At 43.4% G+C, this 25,091-nt stretch overlaps 1 protein-coding gene across 13 annotated transcripts in view; it reads right to left on the bottom strand.

Moving 5' to 3' along the window:
- LOC124038645 (neurexin-1a-like) overlaps positions 1 to 25,091 on the bottom strand; it is an 819,670-nt gene that overhangs the window by 36,130 nt on the left and 758,449 nt on the right. For 8 of the 13 annotated variants that reach the window (XM_046354740.1, XM_046354738.1, XM_046354737.1 and 5 more), the window contains one exon: positions 16,847 to 16,934. In XM_046354740.1, coding sequence (XP_046210696.1) covers positions 16,847 to 16,934 — 88 coding nt within the window. The remainder of the gene's footprint in view (positions 1 to 16,846; positions 16,935 to 25,091) is intronic. The other 5 variants (XM_046354744.1, XM_046354743.1, XM_046354735.1 and 2 more) reach the window with 1 other exon arrangement.

Raw genomic sequence — 25,091 nt, forward strand, 5'->3', positions numbered from 1 at the left:
TACGACAGACCACGTATTCACCATGCACAACCTAATTGACAAACAAACAAACCAAAACAAAGGCAAAGTCTTCTTATGCTTTGTTGATTTCAAAAAAGATTTGACTCAATTAGCCGTGAGAGTCTGCTATACAAATTGAAGGAAAGTGGTGTTGGCGGAAAAACATACAACATTATAAAATCCATGACATAAAACATGTGTGAGATTAAAATTGGCAAAAAACACACAGTTCTTCCCGCAGGGCCATGGAGTGAGACAGGGATGCAGCTTAAGCCCCACCCTCTTCAACATATACGTATATCAATGAATTGGCGAGGGCACAAGAACAGTCTGCAGCACCCGGCCTCGCCCTACTAGAATCTGAAGTCAAACGTCTACTGATGATCTGGTGCTTCTGTCACCAACCAAGGAGGGCCTACAGCAGCACCTAAATCTTCTGCACAGATTCTGCCAGCCCTGAGCCCTGACAGTAAATCTCAGTAAGACCAAAATAATGGTCCAAAAAAGGTCCAGTCACCAGGACCACAAATACAAATTCCATCTAGACACCATTGCCCTAGACCACACAAAAAACTATACATAACTTTGCCTAAACATCAGTGCCACAGATAAAGACAAAGCTGTGAACGATCTGAGAGACAAGGCAAGTAGGGCATTCTAAAGGAACATACAATGCAGAGCAGATTTAAGCTGATGCACGCTAATTATCCAAATCAAGAAAATAGCTGTTAAAATCTACAACCACCTTAAAGGAAGTGATTCCCAAATCTACCATAACAAAGCCACCACCTACAGAGAGATGAACCTGGAGAAGAGTCCCCTAAGCAAGCTGGTCCCGGGTTCACAAACACAGACCCCACGGATCCCCAGGACAGCAACACAATTAGACCCAACCAAATCATGAGAAAACAAAAAATATAATTATTTGACACATTGGAAAGAATTGGCAAAAAAAACAGAGCAAACTAGAAAGCTATTTGGACCTAATCATAGAGTACACAGTGGCAGAATACCTGACCACTGTGACTGACCTAACCTTAAGGAAAGCTTTGACAATGTACAGACTCAGTGAGCATAGCCTTACTATTGAGAAAGGCCACCGTAGGCAGACCTGGCTCTGAAGAGAAGACAGGCTATGTGCACACTGCCCACAAAAGGAGGTGGAAACTGAGCTGCACTTCCTAACCTCCTGCCAAAATCTGCTGGGTGAAATACCACAGTGTGCCATCACAGCAGCAATATTTGTGACCTGCTTCCAAAAGAAAAGGGCAACCAGTGAAGAACAAACACCATTGTAAATACAACCCATATTTATGTTTATTTTCCCCTTTGTACTTTAACTGTTTGCACATCATTACAACTGTATATAGACATAATTACATTTTAAATGTCTTTATTATTTTTGAACTTTTGTGAACGTAATGTTTACTGTTAATTTTTTATTATTTATTTAACTTCTGTTTATTATCTATTTCATTTGCTTTGGCAATGTAAATACATGTTTCCAATGCCAACAAAACCCTTAAATTGAAATTGAATTGAGATGAAGAGAGACAGGACAGAAGGAGTGGGAGTGTGTGTGTGAGAGAGCGAGAGAGCAAGATGGAGAGAAAGAAAGTGTCAGAGAGAGACAACAGAAGGAGTGGGAGTGTGTGAGAGAGATAGTGTGAGACTGTGGGGTGAGTTTGATAGCAGCCCGACTCATTACTGGGAGTCTCATCCCCAGCCTTCATGTGGGGGGCTAGGCTCTGAGAAATGGTATATTCCACACAACACAGAAAACTTGGAATGACTGTTAATAGATGTTGTGAGAGAAGGTAGCCAAAAACACACATCCTTAAAAAAAACAGTATGTAGAGGGGACACAGTTTGATGCTAGGGATGTGCTCAATGGGAATGGAGGAAGTTGATAATTAAATTAAGCTTCCATGTCATTTCTCTCTGCTTGACTCCACTCAGGGTTTGCCCAGTCTGTTCTGTGGGCTTCTGCGAGGCCGCTGTAGGACGATAGTCCAGTGATAAACAGTATGATCTAAAACTGACCATGGTGGGGAGAGAGAGGGAGAGCCATAAAGAGAGGGAGAGGGGGGAGAGAGAGAGATCCTTTTTTGTTATCTATTTCACTGTATTTGGCAATGTAAACATGTTTCCCATGCCAATAAAGCCCCTTAAATTGAAATTGACTAATTGAGTGAAAGAGCAAGCGAGAGAAAGGGAGAGACTGCTGCTATGGTACAAAGTTGTCCAGTTGGGATTGTGTTGAGTGTTATTTACCACTTGCCTAGGGTCAGGGAACGGTAACAAGAAAAATAGATGAAGTTCTACAACTAGGTGTAAATAGTTATAGTCACTGTCATTCTACAAACTATTGTCATTCTACAGACTATTGTCATTCTACAGAGTACTGTCATTCTACATAGTATTGTCATTCTACAGACTATTGTCATTCTACAGAGTACTGTCATTCTACATAGTATTGTCATTCTACAGACTATTGTCATTCTACAGACTATTGTCATTCTACAGAGTATTGTCATTCTACAGACTATTGTCATTCTACAGAGTACTGTCATTCTACATAGTATTGTCATTCTACAGACTATTGTCATTCTACAGAGCACTGTCATTCTACAGAGCACTGTCATTCTACAGAGTACTGTCATTGGACAGAGTACTGTCATTCTACAGACTATTGTAATTCTACAGAGCACTGTCATTCTACAGAGTACTGTCATTGGACAGAGTACTGTCATTGGACAGAGTACTGTCATTGGACAGAGTACTGTCATTGGACAGTGCTTCTTTGAGAAGAAATGATGCAGATTAAAGTCACAGGGTAGCACTGTAGAAAGACAAGGAGAGCGTAGCACCATAGAGAGGACTGGGAGAGTACAGTAACCTGAGGAACTATTCCAGGCTGTGTCAGTCACAGAGGATCAAAGACCTTCATGGTCGGCTGGCTGCACTGTCACAGACTCAGTGTTGAGCGCTCCACCAAGCGTGTGAATGGCCCTGAATGCAGATATTAATCAGGATATGGTGTTAGACAGCTGTCACCAGGGGAGCACGGCAGAAACGGTGTAATCTCCCCTCGCTAGCTAGAAATACCAATGATATTCTGTTCAGGGAAGGAGAGAGTCCTCTACTGCTTCACATACTGTAGTAACAGCTTCACATACTGTAGTAACAGCTTCACATACTCTAGTAACAGCTTCATATACTGTAGTAACAGCTTTATATACTGTAGTAACAGCTTCACATACTGTAGTAACAGCTTCACATACTGTAGTAACAGCTTCATATACTGTAGTAACAGCTTTATATACTGTAGTAACAGCTTCACATACTGTAGTAACAGCTTCACATACTGTAGTAACAGCTTTATATACTGTAGTAACAGCTTCATATACTGTAGTAACAGCTTCACATACTGTAGTAACAGCTTTATATACTGTAGTAACAGCTTCATATACTGTAGTAACAGCTTTATATACTGTAGTAACAGCTTCACATACTGTAGTAACAGTTTCATGTGCTGTAGTAACAGCTTCACATACTCTAGTAACAGCTTCATATACTGTAGTAACAGCTTTATATACTGTAGTAACAGCCTCACATACTGTAGTAACAGCTTCACATACTCTAGTAACAGCTTCATATACTGTAGTAACAGCTTTATATACTGTAGTAACAGCTTCACATACTGTAGTAACAGCTTCACATACTGTAGTAACAGCTTTATATACTGTAGTAACAGCTTCATGTACTGTAGTAACAGCTTCACATACTCTAGTAACAGCTTCATATACTGTAGTAACAGCTTTATATACTGTAGTAACCGCTTCACATACTGGAGTAACAGCTTCACATACTGTAGTAACAGCTTCACATACTGTAGTAACAGCTTCACATACTGTAGTAACAGCTTCACATACTGTAGTAACAGCTTCACATGCTGTAGTAACAGCTTCACATACTCTAGTAACAGCTTCACATACTGTAGTAACAGCTTCACATACTGTAGTAACCGCTTCACATACTGGAGTAACAGCTTCACATACTCTAGTAACAGCTTCATATACTGTAGTAACAGCTTTATATACTGTAGTAACAGCTTCACATACTGTAGTAACCGCTTCACATACTGGAGTAACAGATTCACATACTGTAGTAACAGCTTTATTTACTGTAGTAACAGCTTCACATACTCTAGTAACAGCTTCACATTCTGTAGTAACAGCTTCATATACTGTAGTAACAGCTTCATATACTGTAGTAACAGCTTCATGTACTGTAGTAACAGCTTCACATACTGTAGTAACAGCTTTATGTACTGTAGTAACAGCTTCATGTACTGTAGTAACAGCTTCACATACTGTAATACCAGCTTCACATACTGTAGTAACAGCTTCACATACTGTAGTAATAGCTTCACATACTGTAGTAACAGCTTCTCATACTGTAGTAACAGCTTTATATACTGTAGTAACAGCTTCACATACTGTAGTAACAGCTTCATATACTGTAGAAACAGCTTCACATACTGTAGTAACAGCTTCACATACTGTAGTAACAGTGTCATATACTGTAGTAACAGCTTCATATACTGTAGTAACAGCTTCACATACTGTAGTAACAGCTTCACATACTGGAGTAACAGCTTCACATACTGTAGTAACAGCTTCATGTACTGGAGTAACAGCTTCACATACTATAGTAACAGCTTCATATACTGCAGTAACAGCTTTATATACTGTAGTAACAGCTTTATATACTGTAGTAACAGCTTTATAGACTGTAGTGCTTAGTGCAGCTGGAACACTCTAGGTTTTGACAGATGACCTTGTCAGAGATAGAGACGATGCTGCAATGCTCAGTACAGTTTGAAATGATGTGGAAAAATCATCTCCAAAGTATTCCCACACATAACACCGGGATATACACTGAGTGTACAAAACATTAAGAACACCTTCCTAATATTGAGTTGCACCCCCTTTTGACCTCAGAACAGTCTCAATTTGTCGGGGAATGGACTCTAAAAGGTGTCGAAAGTGTTCCACAGGGATGCTGGTCCATGTTGACTCCAATGCTTCCCACAGTTGTGTCAAGTTGGCTGGTTGTCCTTTGGGTGGTGGACCATTCTTGATACACACAGGAAACAATTAAGCGTGAAACACTCAGCAGCGTTGCAATTCTTGGCACACTCAAACCAGTGCGCCTGGCACCTACTACCATATCTCGTTCAAAAGGCACTTAAATATTTTGCCATGCCCATTCACCCTTGTGAAAAGCACACACACAATCTATGTCTCAACTGTCTCAAGGCTTAAAAAATCCTTCTTTAACCGGTCTCCTCCCCTTCATCTAGATTAAATGAAGTGGATTTAACAGGTGACATATAAGGGATCATAGCTCTGACCTGGATTCATCTGGTAAGTCTATGTCATGGAAAGAGCACGTGTTACTAATGTTTTTTACACTCATTGTATGTGATCGTATACAAATATAAGCAAGGTTTGCAATGATTACATTTTAGTCAAATATATATAGAAATAATTTATATTTTTATATTTATAATATATATATGGGCTTCTTGCAGTCTACAAATGATTTGTGATTATGTTTCGGCCCCCCCAAAAAATTGGTCCTCGGCTGAATCTAGTCATCTCATTGCATTTTCTATTGACTGAGGTAAGCAGATCTCGCATGGGGATATGAGGAGTCTAGATGTGTACAGCCTAGACTTTGAGATATGAATAATGGGTAATAAATACTTAGTATGTAGCCTAACAGACAGTCTGACAGAGTGCTGTGGAGTAGACATTAATTTATTGCTGGCTTTATTACTGCGTAAAGATCGATACAGAGAGAGCTACGGCCTTGAATTGGAAACTAACTGTTTTGCCTTGCGCTCAATCCCCTTAGCGCTCAATCCACTCAAACCAGCACATTAGGAAATCCCTCAATACTGAAGGGAAGCACTTGCTGTCTTTGGCAAAGTTGGTAGATTCAATCCCAGGTTGTTTAATAGGATCATCATAAACATAAGAATTTGACCCACGATTTGTTGGAGAAATGTGGATGTATGTGTTCAATATGCATTGTGGTTATGTAGCTTAAAGTAGTGCTGTCTAGCACATTTTACTGTGTCTAAGTGAAACAAGCATTTCAGTTCTTGAGGAATGTAGACATAGACAGGCAATGTGTTGTTTATTACCATATGAATAGATAGGGCAAGTTGTGTCAGCAAGCGATATTTCAAAGCCTCCTTCCCTAGCAGCTGTAGCAGGAAGTAAACAGTCAAATTCCATTTATTTACAATTCGCTTCCAGTACCTGGAATTGAGGGCAAGTCATAACCTTAAGAATGTATCTATTATGGCTGGTAAAGCAATCAGATTTTTTTGGGGCCAGGATATTTTATGTACAGTTAAACTCTGCAGAGTGAAACAGTAAACAAAGAACGTTATAGACTATCAGTACACACATCCTTGATCCTCAACTAAAAGGAGTTTGTTTGAAAAGAGTTGGCTTCATCACCAGTTGTGTTGTCTTAGAGAACAGTTACTGTTAAGATGGTGTTTGTTGGTTTGCTTTCCTGTGCCATGTGTGTGTGTTTGAAAAAGAGAGAGAGACAGAGAGAGTGTGTGTGAGAGAGAGTGTGAGAGAGAGAGTGTGTGTGAGAGCGAAAGTAAGTTTGTGTGTGTGTGTGTGTGTGTGTGTGTGTGTGTGTGTGTGTGTGTGTGTGTGTGTGTGTGTGTGTGTGTGTGTGTGTGTGTGTGTGTGTGTGTGTGTGTGTGTGTGTGTGTGTGTGTGTGTGTGTGTGTGTGTGTGTGTGTGTGTGTGTGCGTCTTTGTGTGTTTTCCTAGGAGACAATACTAAAACAATGACAATGCAACTAAAGATGTTATGTGTAAGGGGCGGCAGGGTAGCCTAGTGGTTAGAGCGTTGGACTAGTAACCGGAAGGTTGCGAGATCAAACCCCCGAGCTGACAAGGTACAAATCTGTCGTTCTGCCAGGCCGTCATTGAAAATAAGAATGTGTTCTTAACTGACGTTCCTGGTTAAATAAAGATAAAATAAATTTTTACAAGTAATCAGCACCTCATAAGGGCTGATGTACGTGACACAACAGGATACGAGTCCGACTGGCTGGCTGTTATGCATTTACAGGAATTAATGACAGTTGGCACTTAACTTGCCAACCGGAGAGCATTTCATAAAAACAATTAAACTAGCTCTACACAAAAATGATGTTCTGGGATTCATCCAATGACATTGATACAACCTCAGTCACCGGCTTCATCAAGAAGTGCATTGATGATGTCGTCCCCACAGTGACCGTAGCTTAGTGAGGCTATCATCAAGGCAAAGGGTGGCTACTTTGAAGAATCTAAACTCTAAAATATATTTGTTTGACACTTTTTTGGTTATTACATGATTCCATATGTCTTATTTCCTAGTTTTTATACCTTCACTATTATTCTACAATGTAGAAGATAGTAAAAATAAAGAAGAACCCTTGAATGAGTAGGTGTTCAAACCTTTGTGTCCTTTAGGTATAAATGATTCTGGAGACAGGCGCAGGAATGCGTAATAGGAACTTGTATTAAGCCCACATTACGGCGTGCCGTGTAAAGGCACAGGGACGAAGACCAAACAAGCACGTAACAAAACACAGGGCAGGAACCCAAAACAGAAGAGCGACGAGTACCTCGAATAAATAACACATGCGCACAATGATTAACAGATGGGACAAGACCCGTAATCATCTGCGCAGGTACTCAAAAGCACGTTGTTATATACAAATACTAATCAGTGGGAATAGGGGACAGGTGAGCGTGATGAGAGTTCCAGAGGGATCCGTGACACTTTGATTGGAACTGTAAATAAAAAATTATTAAAACATTGTCTTTGTCACTCAAAATAATTGTCATATGGTTCATCTTAAAAATCAAAATGGAAATGTAACATTTTACCAGAAAGCACCCTTAGATTGTGGGAAAAGGCCGCACTTGACTGTTGCACTTGAATCATTCCCATGGTGAATCATTAAGCCCACTACGCTATAAACCACACACTATTGCAGAGACTTTGATATGGTCACAGTTGATATGGTGAAAACAATGTGTGGGGAGGCCGAGGCACAAAATTCACAACAGTACCTTTGTCAGATAACACAGCAAAACAAATAATTTATGCTATAGATAGCAATCAAGAGGAGAGTGACTGAAAGTCTTAAAAACTCCCCAGGTTATGCTCTCCAAATGGACTTTAGCTGTGAAGGCAGAGATGCCCATGAATTGACTTTTGTACGTTACATGTCGGGGGATGCAATTCACGAGGACATATTGTTCTGTCTCACGATTCCCGAGCATGACACGGCACAGGGGATGTTTAGTGCACTGCATGGCTATACTGACGAAAAAAACAGATTCCCTGGGATCGAATGGTGAGCTTTTGCACAGATGGGGCTCCGTCTGTCACGAGACGGCAGCAGTGTTGTAAAGTACTTAAGTAAGTAAAAATACTTTAAAGTACTACTGAAGTAGTTTTTTCGAGTATCTTTACTTTGCTATTTATATGTTTGACAACTTTTACTTCACTACATTCCCAAAGAAAACTATGTACTTTCTTCTCCATACATGTTCCCCTGAAACCCCAAAATTACATTTCGAATGCTTAGCAGGAAAGGGGAATTGTCTATTTCACACACTTATCAAGAGAACATCCCTGGTCATTCCTACTGCAGACTCACTAAACACATTTTGTTTGTAAATTATGTCTGAGTGTTGGAGCGTGCCCCTGGCTATTATAAATTAATAAAAATTAACAGAAAATGGTGCTGTCTGGTTTGCTTAATATAAGGAATTTGAAATTATTCAAATGTTTACTTTTGGTACTTAAGTATATTTAAAACCAAATACTTTTAGACTAACTAAAAGACCAGTAGGATTTTACTGGGTGACTTTCACTTTTGAAATTACAATCTGTTTCCTTGCCTATGTAACAGACATATTTGGGAAACTGAATACAAGCATGCAGGGGAATCAGCTAAATCTATTGGACTGTGATCCTGGCTCAGTTGACATGCCGGTCAGTGAAATCGAACAGCTGATTGAGCTCTCTCGTTAGCAGGTCCTCAGTACATATTCGTCGCCAAACCCACTGGCTCCAGGTCATCTATAAGTCTTTGCTAGGTAAGTCTCCACCTTATCTCAGCTCACTGGTCACCATAGCAACATCCACCCGTAGCACGCACTCAAGCAGGTTTATTTCACTGGTCATCCCCAAAGCCAACACTTCCTATGACTGCCTTTCCTTCCAGGTCTCTGCTGCCAATGACTGGAATTAATTGCAAAAATTGGAGACTTATATCACCCTCACTAACTTTAAGCGTCAGCTGTAAGTGTAATGATCGTCGTCCTCCTCGTCTGAGGAGGAGTAGGAAATATCGGACCAATGCGCAGCGTGGTACGTGTTCACGATGATTATTTGCCTGAAAACTGAAATACAAAATAACAATGTGAATAAACTAAACGACCAAAACCGTCCCGTGTGGAACAAACACTGACACGGAAAAATAATCACCCACAAATCAGAGGTGGGAAAAGGCTACCTAAGTATGATTCTCAATCAGAGACAATGAACGACACCTGCCTCTGAATGAGAACCATACCAGGCCGAACACATAACCACAACATAGAAAAAGGAACAAAGACTACCCACCCCAACTCACGCCCTGACCATACTAAAACAAAGACATAACAAAAGAACTAAGGTCAGAACATTTACAGTAAGAGCAGCTTACTGATCGCTGCAACTGTACACAGCCCATCTGTAAATACCCCATCCATCTAACCAACTACCTACCTCATCCCCATATTTGATTTTCTGCTCTTTTGCATACCAGTATTTCTACTTGCACATCCTCATCTGCCTATATATCACTCCAGTGTTAATTGCTAAATTGAAATTACTTCGCCACTATTTATTGCCTTACCTCTTCACGTCATTTGCACACATTGTAAACATATTTTTCCATGGTGTTATTGACTGTACGTTTCTTTATCCCATGTGTAACTCTGTTGTTGTTTTTATCACACTGCTTTGCTTTATTTGGCCAGATCGCAGTTGTAAATGAGAACCTGTACTCAACTGGCCTACCTGGTCACTAAATTCTGCAGACAACGCATTCATGGGTCACTATGGAGGAGTTTCTGACAAATGGAATACTGTGTCATCTACCTCCAAGCATTACAACTCATGGTACACTGATTCAATACTCTTGTCTACAGTAAAAACAAATAACAATCCAGGTTGGATGTGACAGGAGAGATGAGGTGCGCACTGTCGACCACGCCCCCTGTCTTTGAGAAGCTGACATGCATCAAGGACACCCATCTCATTAGTGGTGGTGAGATATGAGACATTATGTAGGACTAATTTACAATTGACTTAGTAGGCCCACATTAAAGAAAGCGATGCGGAGTTGAGAAGGCAATCACAAATACTGTTACAATGTTTTGCAATTGACTGCCGTAGCCCAATTAAAAAAGCTAATAGATGCAAGTATTGCATTGTTTAAAATGCAATACTTGACTGAGGGACCTTACATACAGTGGGGCAAAAAAATATTTAGTCAGCCACCAATTGTGCAAGTTCTCCCACTTAAAAAGATGAGAGAGGCCGGTAATTTTCATCATAGGTACACTTCAACTATGACAGACAAAATGAGAAGAAAAAAAATCCAGAAAATCACATTGTAGGATTTTTAATTGTATTTATTTGCAAATTATGGTGGAAAATAAGTATTTGTTCACCTACAAACAAGCAAGATTTCTGGCTCTCACAGACCTGTAACTTCTCATTAAAGAGGCTCCTCTGTCCTCCACTCGTTAACTGTATTAATGGCACCTTTTTGAACTTGTTAACAGTATAAAAGACACCTGTCCACAACCTCAAACAGTCACACTCCAAACTCCACTATGGCCAAAAACAAAGAGCTGTCAAAGGACACCAGAAACAAAATTGTAGACCTGCACCGGGCTGGGACGACTGAATCTGCAATAGGTAAGCAGCTTGGTTTGAAGAAATCAACTGTGGGAGCAATTATTAGGAAATGGAAGACATACAAGACCAGTGATAATCTCCCTCGATCTGGGGCTCCACGCAAGGTCTCACCCCGTGGGGTCAAAATGATCACAAGAACGGAGAGCAAAAATCCCAGAACCACACGGGGCTACCTAGTGAATGACCTGCAGAGAGCTACCATCAGTAACACACTACGCCACCAGGAACTCAAATCCTGAAGTGCCAGACGTGTCCCCCTGCTTAAGCCAGTACATGTCCAGGCTTTGGGGCTCTTTTTCTGCAAAGGGACCAGGACGACTGATCCGTGTAAAGGAAAGAATGAATGGGGCCATGTATCGTGAGATTTTGAGTGAAAACCTCGTTCCATCAGCAAGGGCATTGAAGATGAAACGTGGCTGGGTCTTTCAGCATGGCAATGATCCCAAACACACCGCCCAGGCAACGAAGGAGTGGCTTCGTAAGAAGCATTTCAAGGTCCTGGAGTGGCCTAGCCAGTCTCCAGATCTCAACCCCATAGAAAAACTTTGGAGGGAGTTGAAAGTCCGTGTTGCCCAGCAACAGCCCCAAAACATCACTGCTCTAGAGGAGATCTGCAATGGAGGAATGGGCCAAAATACCAGCAACAGTGTGTGAAAACCTTGTGAAGACTAACAGAAAATGTTTGACCTCTGTCATTGCCAACAAAGGGTATATAACAAAGTATTGAGATAAACTTTTATTATTGACCAAATACTTATTTTCCACCATAATTTGCAAATAAATTCATAAAAAATCATACAATGTGATTTTCTGGATTTGTTTTTCTCATTTTGTCTGTCTTAGTTGAAGTGTAGCTATGATGAAAATTACAGGCCTCTCTCATCTTTTTATCCTGTTGTAAACTACCCATCCCGGGTCCGGGATCGTTGTCATCATCTGACACTAATTAGCATAACGCAATGGACATAAATATTACTAGAAAACATTCCTATTCATGAAATCACAAGTGAAATATATTGAAACACAGCTTAGCCTTATGTTAATCACCCTGTCTCAGATTTTGAAAATATGCTTTACAGCCAAAGCAAGACAAGCATTTGTGTAAGTTTATCGATAGCCTAGCATAGCATTATGTCCAGCTAGCAGCAGGCGACCTTGTCACGAAAATCACAAAAGCAATCAAATTAAATTGTTTACCTTTTTTTAGCTTCAGATGTTTTCTCTCACAAGACTCCCAGTTAGATAGCAAATATTCCCTTTCTCCCAAAATATTATTTTTGTAATAATATTTAGGACAGCGGACAGCGGAGTCAATCACCACCTTCCGGAGACACCTGAAACCCCACCTCTTTAAGGAATACCTAGGATAGGATAAGTAATCCCTCTCACCCCTTTAAGATTTAGATGCACTATTGTAAAGTGACTGTTCCACTGGATGTCTTAAGGTGAATGCACCAATTTGTAAGTCGCTCTGGATAAGAGCGTCTGCTAAATGACTTAAATGTAAATGTAAATTTTGTAGGCGAAATAGCACCGTTTGTTCTTCACGTTTGGCTGGGAAATCAACCGGACATTGCAGTCACGAAAACACTGAAAAATATTCCAAATTAGCTCCATAATATCGACAGAAACATGGCAAACGTTGTTTATAATCAATCCTCAGGGTGTTTTTCAAATATCTATTCGATAATATATCCACTGGGACAATTGGCTTTTCAGTAGGACCGAGAGGAAAAATGGCTACCTCTGTATTTTATGCAAGAATCACTCTAAGAGCCATCAGGCAATATAGTCGCTTACGCTCATTCTTCAACATAAATGTGTGAAACTATATCAAAATGCTGTAGACACCTTTGGGCATACGTAAAAAAAGGATTCTGATTGATAGCCCATTCACTGCTCAATAGGGACGTATCGGAACGCAGAGCTTCCAAAACGTAAGTCACTTCCGGATTGGATTTTTCTCAAGCTTTCGCCTGCAATATCAGTTCTGTTATACTCCCAGACAATATTTTCAACAGTTTTGGAAACTTTAGAGTGTTTCCTATCCTAAACTGTCAATTATATGCATATTCTAGCATCTTGTCCTGACAAAATAGTCAGTTTACTTTGGGAATGTTATTTTTTCAAAAATGAAAATACTGCCCCCTAGTTACAATACGTTTTTAAGTGGGAGAACTTGCACAATTGATGGCTGACTAAATACATTTTTGCCCCACTGTATGTTGTATGTATGGGAGACAAAGGACGGGTTAGTCATTTACAAATCATGTCAACCCCTGTTATTTCCCACATAGTGAGTCCATGTAAATTTGATGTGGTTATTAAGCCAAATTTGACTCCTGAACTAATTTAGATTGTTTAGACAAAAGGGCTGAATACTTATGCAACGACTATGTTTTAGTTCAATCGTAAAAACAAATAAATCTACATTTTCTTCCACATTGATATTAGAGAATTTTGTGTATATTGTTGACAAAAAATGAAATTATTTTTTAAACATGATTAAAAGTGAATAAATCCAATTGGTATTACATTTTTTACAAGGTACGGTATATCGTGTGAGGCAAGGTTGTGGTTCGAGTCCATTTAAATTCTGCCAATTTAAAAAGTAGATTGGAACTCCCAGAATTTAAATGGAATTGACCCACATCCTGTTGTGAAGGTAACTCACACGTTGAGGTAAGTAGACAAAATACTGTCATGAGTTACACACAAAAATACTTGTGAACCACTGCCTTTACTATAGCTTTACCACAGTGAGCTAGTTAATTGGTGCGCAGTGGAGTGGACTGACAGACTGTGACACAAAAGACTTAAATCAATTTCTACAGTAACTACAGTGTCTTAAAAACCTTGATGGTGGACTGACCATGAGAGTGATTGTGACACACAGAGACACTGACTGTCAGACTGGCGGTACGGTGAGAGAATGACTGAGTGACTGGCAGGCAGTATGGTGAGAGATTGACTGACTGTCAGTACGGTGAGAGACGGACTGACTGGAGGTATGGTGAGAGACTGACTGACTGACTGACTGACTGACTGGCGGGCGTTACGGTGAGAGACTGACTACTGACTGACTGGCAGGCGGTACGGTGAGAGACTGACTGACTAACTGACTGACTGGCGGTATGGTGAGAGACTGACTGACTGACTGATGGTACAGTGAGAGACTGACTGACTAACTGGAGGTACAGTGAGAGACTGACTGACTGGCGGTACGGTGAGAGACTGACTGGCAGTACGGTGAGAGACTGGCTGACAGTACGGTGAGAGACTGTCTGACTGACTGGCGGTATGGGGAGAGACTGACTTCTGACTGGCGGTACGGTGAGACAATGACTGACTAGCGGGCCGTATGGTGAGAGACTGACTGACTGGGGGTGGTACCGTGAGAGACTGACTGACTGATGGTACGGTGAGAGACTGACTAATGACTGTCTGGTGGGTGGTATGGTGAGAGACTGACTGACTGACTGACTGACTGATGGTACAGTGGGAGACTGACTGACTGACTGACTGACTGGTGGTATGGTGAGAGACTGACTGACTGACTGATGGTACAGTGGGAGACTGACTGACTGACTAACTGGAGGTACAGTGAGAGGCTGACTGACTGGCGGTATGGTGAGAGACTGACTGGCGGTACGGTGAGAGACTGACTGACTGACTGACTGGTGGTACGGTGAGAGACTGACTGACTATCGGGCCGTACGGTGAGTGACTGACTTCTGACTGGCGATACGGTGAGACATTGACTGACTGACTGGCGGGCGGTACGGTGAAAGAATGACTGACTAACTGACTGGCGAGCGGTACGGTGAGAGACTGACTGACTGACTGGAGGTATGGTGAGAGACTGACTGACTGACGGTAAGGTGAGAGACTGACTACTGACTGACTGGCGGGCGGTGAGCGACTGACTGACTAACTGGAGGTACAGTGAGAAACTGACTGACTGACTGGCGAGCGGTACGGTGAGAGACTGACTGACTGACTGGAGGTATGGTGAGAGACTGACTGACTGACGCTACAGTAGGAGACTGACTGACTAGCGGTACGGTGAGAGACTGACTGGTGGTATGGTGAGAAAACACTGACAGTACGGTGAGAGACTGACTGACTGACTGGCGGTACAGTGAGAGACTGACTGACTGACGGTACAGTGGGATACTGACTGACTGACGGTACAGTGAGAGACTGACTGACTGGCGGTATGGTGAGAGACTGACTGACTGACTGACGGTACAGTGGGAGACTGACTGACTAACTGGAGGTACAGTGAGAAACTGACTGACTAGCGGTACAGTGAGAGACTGACTGACTAACTGGAGGTACAGTGAGAGACTGACTGACTGGCGTTACGGTGAGAGACTGACTGGCAGTACGGTGAGAGACTGGCTGACAGTACGGTGAGAGACTGTCTGACTGACTGGCGGTACGGTGAGAGACTGACTTCTGACTGGCGGTACGGTGAGACAATGACTGACTAGCGGGCCGTATGGTGAGAGACTGACTGACTGGCGTGTGGTACCGTGAGAGACTGACTGACTGATGGTACGGTGAGAGACTGACTAATGACTGACTGGCGGGTGGTATGGTGAGAGACTGACTGACTGACTGATGGTACAGTGGGAGACTGACTGACTAACTGGAGGTACAGTGAGAGACTGACTGACTGACTGGTGGTATGGTGAGACTGACTGACTGACTGATGGTACGGTGAGAGACTGACTAATGACTGACTGGCGGGTGGTATGGTGAGAGACTGACTGACTGACTGATGGTACAGTGGGAGACTGACTGACTAACTGGAGGTACAGTGAGAGGCTGACTGACTGGCGGTATGGTGAGAGACTGACTGGCGCTACGGTGAGAGACTGACTGACTGACTGGTGGTACGGTGAGAGACTGACTGACTATCGGGCCGTACGGTGAGAGACTGACTTCTGACTGGCGGTACGGTGAGACATTGACTGACTGACTGGTGGTACGGTGAGAGACTAACTGACTGGCGGGTGTGACGGTGAGAGAGACTGACTGGTGGTATGGTGAGAGACTGACTGACTAACTGACTGACTGGCGGTAAGGTGAGAGACTGACTGACTGACTGACGGTACAGTGAGAGACTGACTGACTGGCGGTATGGTGAGAGACTGACTGACTGACTGACGGTACAGCGGGAGACTGACTGACTAACTGGAGGTACAGTGAGAAACTGACTGACTGGCGGTATGGTGAGAGACTGACTGACTGACTAGAGGTACGGTGAGAGACTGACTGGTGGTATGGTGAGAGACTGACTGACTAACTGACTGACTGGCGGTACGGTGAGAGACTGACTGACTGACTGACGGTGCAGTGAGAGACTGACTGACTGACGGTACGGTGAGAGACTGACTGACTGGCGGTATGGTGAGAGACTGACTGACTGACGGTACAGTGAGAGACTGACTGACTAACTGGAGGCACAGTGAGAGACTGACTGACTGGCGGTACGGTGAGAGACTGACAGACTAACTGGAGGCACAGTGAGAGACTGACTGGCTGGCTGTACGGTGAGAGACTGACAGACTAACTGGAGGCACAGTGAGAGACTGACTGGCTGGCTGTACGGTGAGAGACTGACTGACTGACTGGTGGTACGGTGAGAGACTGACTACTGACTGACTGGCAGGTGGTACGGTGAGAGACTGACTGACTGACTGGCGGTACGGTGAGAGACTGACAGCGACACCCAGAGACAGAAGGAATAAAAAGAGATGACTAACCTAACCCACCTGAGCTCGGCTCACAGGGATCAATGTCCTCGTCATCGCTCGGACACTCCGCAGATGCCACCGGCAGATCGTCCGTCGTCTGGAGGGAGCAGAGAGAAAAAGAGAGGGTTAGGAATGAGAGCAGGGTAAACAAACAGCAGAAAAATGAAGAACCCCAGTCAACCAGGTCATGAAGTGTTTTCACCATCCTGCAGATGATACCATAGCAATTAAGCTATTAGATGAATTAATGGATGCTAGCTGGTCTTGTAGACTTCAGTCATTGTGCTAAAGGTAGTTTACATTGGCTGTGAAACTACCTCTAAGTTCCTTTATACTGGAGACATACAAATGGTATCAACGAGTTCATCTGACTCTGGTTAAGTAGGAAATAGGTTAATATCGCACTCTCTTTAAGGCCCAGACACCCAGGCACTGAAACTGTTTCTACCCACATGCATTGAGGATACTGAATAGCTGACTGAGAGAGAGAGAGAGAGAGAGAGAGAGAGAGAGAGAGAGAGAGAGAGAGAGAGAGAGAGAGAGAGAGAGAGAGAGAGAGAGAGAGAGAGAGAGAGAGAGAAGAGGCAGTTTAACAGTTAACTGAGAAAAATTGTTGTTCCAATCCACACCTCCAAACCCATCACACTATCAATCCTGGAATCTAAACGGTTTGAATGAACAAATCCGGAGAGAATGACAGATTGGAATGGAATCATGGAAACTCATACAGCTTAGCTGGGGGATTTATCTGTCAAATACAGTTGTAGTCGGCTAACGGCCACAAATACCAGCTGCTACTGCTGCCTGTTTTCCAGGCGACACTATTGTCCTTACAGAAATTAGATTTGATTATCGAGGAACAATAGAGGGTAAAGTTCACAGCGCTTACTGTCAACTCAAACTAAGCTCATACTAAGGCACAGCCAGTGTGCGGAAACAAATAGCTCTCCAAGGGATTGTTTAGTGCCATCACCAAACACCACTGACATTTAGAGGGATTGGTTAGTGCCATCACCAAACACCACTGACATTTAGAGGGATTGTTTAGTGCCATCACCAAACACCACTGACATTTAGAGGGATTGTTTAGTGCCGTCACCAAACACCACTGACATTTAGAGGGATTGGTTAGTGCCGGCACCAAACACCACTGACATTTAGAGGGATTGTTTAGTGCCGTCACCAAACACCACTGACATTTAGAGGGATTGGTTAGTGCCGTCACCAAACACCACTGACATTTAGAGGGATTGGTTAGTGCCGTCACCAAACACCACTGACATTTAGAGGGATTGTTTAGTGCCGTCACCAAACACCACTGACATTTAGAGGGATTGTTGAGTGCCGTCACCAAACACCACTGACATTTAGAGGGATTGTTTAGTGCCATCACCAAACACCACTGACATTTAGAGGGATTGGTTAGTGCCGTCACCAAACACCACTGACATTTAGAGGGATTGTTTAGTGCCGTCAAAACACCACTGACATTTAGAGGGATTGGTTAGTGCCGTCACCAAACACCACTGACATTTAGAGGGATTGTTTAGTGCCATCACCAAACACCACTGACATTTAGAGGGATTGTTTAGTGCCATCACCAAACACCACTGACATTTAGAGGGATTGTTGAGTGCCGTCACCAAACACCACTGACATTTAGAGGGATTGTTGAGTGCCGTCACCAAACACCACTGACATTTAGAGGGATTGGTTAGTGCCGTCACCAAACACCACTGACATTTAGAGGGATTGTTTAGTGCCATCACCAAACACCACTGACATTTAGAGGGATTGTTTAGTGCCGTCACCAAACACCACTGACATTTAGAGGGATTGGTTAGTGCCATCACCAAACACCACTGACATTTAGAGGGATTGTTTAGTGCCATCACCAAACACCACTGACATTTAGAGGGATTGGTTAGTGCCGTCACCAAACACCACTGACATTTAGAGGGATTGTTTAGTGCCATCACCAAACACCACTGACATTTAGAGGGATTGTTTAGTGCCATCACCAAACACCACTGACATTTAGAGTGCCCAGACTGCTGGCAGATAGAAACAAAAATATTGGAAAGCCCAAAGAGCAGACCTGTGATAGAAAGTCTTCATTATATATTTTGATTATGCATTGATTATGCAAGAGTGGGCTGCCATCAGTCAGGATGTGGCCCAGAAGTTAATTAACAGCATGCCAGGGTGGATTACAGAGGTCTTGAAAAAGACGGGTCAACACTGCAAATATTGACTCTTTGCATCAACTTCATGTTGTTGTCAATAAAAGCCGTTGACACTTATGAAATGCTTGTAATTATACTTCAGTATTTCATAGTAACATCTGACAAAAATATCTAAAGACAATGACGCAGCAAAATTTGTGGAAATTAATATTTGTGTCATTCTCAAAACCTTTGGACACGACTGTATGTTCAACCATCGTGACTTAGCCATCCCACACACATTTACATTTACATTTAAGTCATTTAGCAGACGCTCTTATCCAGAGCGACTTACAAATTGGTGCATTCACCTTATGACATCCAGTGGAACAACCACTTTACAATAGTGCATCTAAATATTTTAAGGGGGGGGTGAGAAGGATTACTTTATCCTATCCTAGGTATTCCTTAAAGAGGTGGGGTTTCAAGTGTCTCCGGAAGGTGGTGATTGACTCCGCTGTCCTGGCGTCGTGAGGGAGTTTGTTCCACCATTGGGGAGCCAGAGCAGCGAACAGTTTTGACTGAGCTGAGCGGGAACTGTACTTCCTCAGTGGTAGGGAGGCGAGCAGGCCAGATGGATGAGATGCCCTTGATTTGGGTGTAGGGCCTGATCAGAGCCTGGAGGTACTGAGTGCCGTTCCCCTCACAGCTCCGTAGGCAAGCACCATGGTCTTGTAACGGATCAAACTGGAAGCCAGTGGAGAGGCGGAGGAGCGGGGTGACGTGAAAACAAGGTTGAACACTAGACGGGCTGCGGCGTTCTGGATGAGTTGTAGGGGTTTAATGGCACAGGCAGGGAGCCCAGCCAACAGCGAGTTGCAGTAATCCAGACGGGAGATGACAAGTGCCTGGATTAGGACCTGACATTTAGCCGCTTCCTGTGTGAGGCAGGGTCGTACTCTGCGGATGTTGTAGAGCATGAACCTAAGGAACACCACTGACATTTAGAGGACAGTTTGTTGTCCAGGATCACGCCAAGGTTCTTAGCGCTCTGGGAGGAACACAATGGAGTTGTCAGTGAGGCGAGATCATGGAACGGGCAGTCCTTCCCCGGGAAACACCACTTGCCATTCAGCTTGAGGTGGTGATCCGTCATCCACACTGATATGTCTGCCAGACATGCAGAACACCCACCTGGTCATCAGAAGGGGGAAAGGAGAAGATTAATTGTGTGTCGTCTGCATAGCAATGAAAGACCATGTGAGGTTATGACAGAGCCAAGTGACTTGGTGTATAGCGAGAATAGGAGAGGGCCTAGAACAGAGCCCTGGGGGACACCAGTGGTGAGAGCGCGTGGTGAGGAGACAGATTCTCGCCACGCCACCTGGTAGGAGCGACCTGTCAGGTAGGACGCAATCCAAAGATGCCCAACTGGAGAGGGTGGAGAGGAGGATCTGATGGTTCACAGTATCGAAGGCACCAAACTAGAAGGATGACAGAGGAGAGAGATTAGCTTTAGCGGTGCGGAGCGCCTCTGTGATACAGAACACCAGTTGAATGACTATCTTGAAACCTGACTGATTTGGATCAAGAAGGTCATTCTGAGAGAGATGCCAGAGCTGACCAAACACCACATTCAAGAGTTTTGGAGAGAAAAGAAAGAAGGGATACTGGTCTGTAGTTGTTGACATCGGAGGGATCGAGTGTAGGTTTTTTCAGAAGGGGTGCAACTCTGCTCTTTGAAGACGGAAGGGATTAGCCAGCGGTCAGGGATAAGTTGATGAGCGAGGTGAGGTAAAGAAGGTCTCCGGAAATGGTCTGGAGAAGAGAGGAGGGATAGGGTCGAGCGGGCAGGTTGTTGGGCACCGGCACCACTGACATTTCATCTGGAGAGGAGGGGAGAAAGAGGTCAGAGCACAGGGTAGGGCAGTGTGAGCAGAACAGCGGTGTTGTTTGACTTAGCAAACGAGCATCGGATGTTCGATCTTCTTTTCAAAATGGTTGACATCATCTGCAGAGAGGAGGAGGGGGAGAGGGGGAGGAGGATTCAGGAGGGAGGAGAATGTGGCAAAGAGCTTCCTAGGGTTAAGGCAGATGCTTGGAATTTAGAGTGGTAAAAGTGGCTTTAGCAGCAGAGACAGAGGAGAAAATGTAGAGAGGAAAAAGGATGCCAGGTCCGCAGGGAGGCGAGTTTTATCCATTTTGATTCCGGATGTTCTGTGAGCTCGCATTGAGTCGTCAAGCCACGGAGGCGGGAGGGGAGGACCGAGCCGGCCTGGAAGATAGGGGACATAGAGAGTCAAAGGATGCAGAAAGGGAGGAGAGGAGGGTTGAGGAGGCAGAATCAGGAGATAGGTTGGAGAAGGTTTGAGCAGAGGGAAGAGATGATAGGATGGAAGAGGAGAGAGCATGGGGGAGAGGGAGCGAAGGTTGGGATTACCATCCGAGTAGGGGCAGTGTGGGAAGTGTTGGATGAGAGCGAGAGGGAAAAGGATACAAGGTAGTGGTCGGAGACTTGGAGGGGAGTTGCAATGAGGTTATGGAAGAACAGCATCTAGTAAAGATGAGGTCATCCTGCCTTGTGAGTGGTGAGAGGGTGAGGTCAAAAGAGGAGAGGAGTGGAAAGAAGGAGGCAGAGAGGAATGAGTCAAAGGTATGGGGAGGTTAAAGCTTGTGAATCCTCAGGAAAGGAGCTTATCAAGGCATCAAGCTCATTGATGAACTCTCCGAGGGGACCTGGAGGGCGATAAATGATAAGGATGTTAAGCTTGAAAGGGCTGGTAACTGTGACAGCATGAAATTCAAAGGAGGCGATAGACAGATGGGTAAGGGGAGAAAGAGAGAATGACCACATGGGAGAGATAAGGATCCCTATGCCACCACCCCGCTGACCAGAAGCTCTCGGGGTGTGCGAGAACATGTGGGCGGACGAAGAGAGAGCAGTAGGAGTAGCAGTGTTATCTGTGGTGATCCATGTTTCTGTCAGTGCCAAGAAGTCGCACACACAACGTCCCACAGCGTAAGTTCCACACCAATGGAGGCTGCTGAGGGGAAGACGACTCATAATAATGGCTGGAATGGAAAGGAATGGCTGGAATGAAAACCATTTGTTTAATACCATTCACCATTCATTATGAGTCATCCTCCGCTCAGCAGCCTCCACTGTCCCACACCCAAGGTCCCACACCATCGGGAGGGCTTTTGATTTCGGTACATCTGTTTGGTGGTTTCTTTGTCTAATGTCATCCATAACATTTCTAAAATTATCATGACCTTCAAGTAGCTAGCAGACCTGGTCAGAGGTTTGTGGCAGAGAGAGAAAGTAGAGGCTTGGTTTGTTTTCGTTTTTTTTGGTACATCTGTGCTCGGTGAGGCTCATTGAGGCCTGCCTGGGGAAGCCGTCCAAATGTAAATTTAATTTGCTGTGCATGAGTCTGATATACAGTGTCGGCCCAGTGTCAGCCCGGCCAGATGGCAGAGCCCGGCGGATTCATGGATTGCCACATCCATCACCGAGCCGACGTGATTTGTTTTTCTGGCGGGGGATCCTGACACTCCCCCTCCTGCAGCTACACAGAGGAGGCACCAACAGACAGACAGGCAAGACGTATGAATGGCGATCAATACATCTCCCTCCGTCTTTCGGTCTGTTCTCCTACATAGTGCCCAATATGAGGATGATCGTCTACACTGTACTTCATGGCTTTACAACCAGAATAGGCTGTCATATTGTATGTTCAGTAAAAAAAACATATTTCAGTTCCAATCTCAAGGAGTGAAATCAGTCAGTGATGCTTCTGAAAATAGAGTATACAGTAACTTTCCCTACCATATGACACATCTTTGACCCATCTTATCTAAATGGGCCTCACATAGATACAGTCCCTTCAGACGGTATACACATCCCTTGACTTTTTCCACTTTGTTAGTGGCTTAACTGTGATTTGTGTCACTGGCTTACACACTACCCCATAATGTAAAAGTGGAATTGTTTGTTTTGAAATGTTTACAAATTAATACAAACATGAAAAGCTTAAATGTCTTGTCAACTTATTCAATCCCTTTGTTATGGCAAGCCTAAATAAATTCAGGAGTAAAAATGTACTTCAGGATTTTGACAAGAGGCCCTTTATTAACTAGCGTTGGAAGTCTATGGATATGTTATACCATGCTAGCAGATACCCATAGACTTCCAGCCATTTCACTAATGCTAGTTATCATCAGCTTGTGAAACTACCGCTAACTTCTTTCATGCTTCAGTTCATCTAACTCTGGGGAAGTAAATGAAGGGCCACATTGCCAAAATTGTGAAGTATCCCTTTAACAAATAACATACTACGTTGTATGGACTCCCCCTGTGTGCAATGGTGTTTAACATGACTTTAGAATGACGACCTCATCTCTGAGCCCCAAACCTACAATTATCTGTAAGATCCCTTAGTCGAGCAGTGCGTTTCAAACACTGATTCAACCACAAAGACCAGGGAGGTTTTCAAAAGCCTTGTGAAGAAGGACACATTTGAGCAAGGTGAAGTTGTTAATGACACTTTGGATGGTGTGTTAAGACTCAGTCACTACAAAGTGGTGGTAACTGGTGGAAAGTGGTGGTAACTAGTGGTAACTGGTGGTAAGTGGTGGTAACTAGTGGTAACTGTGGGTAGCTGGTGGTAGCTGGTGTTAACTAGTGGTAAGTGGTGGTAACTGGTGAAAAGAGGTGGTAGCTGGTGGTAAGTGGTGGTAATTGGTGGTAAGATACAGGCATCCTTCCTAACTCAGTTGCCGGAGAGGAAGGAAACCGCTCATGGGATTTCAGTGAGGCCAAGGGTCACTTTAAAACAGTTAGTTTAGTGGCTGTGACAGGAGAAAACTGACATTGTACTAAGTACCACTTCATATTTTCAAGCATGGTTGTGGTTTTATCATGTTATGGGTACAGTGGTTCAAAGTATCATATTTTTTATTGATTGTAGTTCTCCACAACTTTGTCCCTGACCTGTTGGAGAGCTCATTGGTCTTCATTGTGCCGCTTCCTTGATGGTGCCCCTTGCTTAGTGGTGTGGCAGACTTGGGGCCTTTCAAAACAGGTATATATATACTGAGATCATGTGACACTTAGATTGCGCATAGAGTAAGTAGGTGGACTTTATTTAACTAATTATATGACTACTGAAGGTAATCGGTTGCACCAGATCTTATTTAGGGGCTTCATAGCAAACGAGGTGAATTCACATGCACGCACCCCTTTTCCCTTTTTTATTTTTTAGATTTGAACATTTTTTGAAATCCAAATAAAAATCCATTTCAATTACAGGTGGTAATGCAACAAAATTGTCACGCCTTGGTCATTGTATTTTGTGTTTTTGTTATATGTTTGGGTAGGCCAGGGTGTGACATGGGTTTATATGTTGTGTTTCGTATTGGGGTTTGCATTATTTGGGATCGCGGCTGATTAGGGGTGTTGTTAGGCTTGGCTGCCTGAGGCGATTCTCAATCAGAGTCAGGTGCTTGTCGTTGTCTCTGACTGGGAACCGTATTTAGGCAGCCTGACTTTCGCTTTGTATTTCGTGGGTGTTTGTTCCAGTCTTTGTGTAGTTTTCACCAGATAGGCTGTAATAAGTTTCACGTTCCGTTCTGTTGTTTTTGTATTTAGTATTCAGTTATTTCATGTACCGCGATTCATTTAATTAAAGTCATGAGTAACCAACACGCTGCATTTCGGTCCGACTCACTTCAACAGACGAACGCCGTTACAAAAATAAGAAAAATGCCAAAGGGGTGAATACTTTTGCAAAGCACTGTATGCTTGTCATCGACAAGGAATATGACTAAGCACAGGCAAAATCCTAGAGACAAAAATGGTCTGCTTTCCACCAGACACTGAAAGACAAACTGACAGCAGGAAAATAAGCTGGACAATAACCTAAAACAAGGCCAAATATACACTAGAGTATAACGGCGTTCGTTGAAGGAGAGTCGGACCAAAATGCAGCGTGGTGGTTACTCATGTTCTTTAATGAAACTAATAACGATACATGAAATAACTTAATATACAAAAAAACTACAAATGAAACGTGAAAACCTATTACAGC

The sequence above is a fragment of the Oncorhynchus gorbuscha genome, linkage group LG06 (assembly GCF_021184085.1).
Source record: "Oncorhynchus gorbuscha isolate QuinsamMale2020 ecotype Even-year linkage group LG06, OgorEven_v1.0, whole genome shotgun sequence".
Classification (NCBI taxonomy): domain Eukaryota; kingdom Metazoa; phylum Chordata; class Actinopteri; order Salmoniformes; family Salmonidae; genus Oncorhynchus; species Oncorhynchus gorbuscha.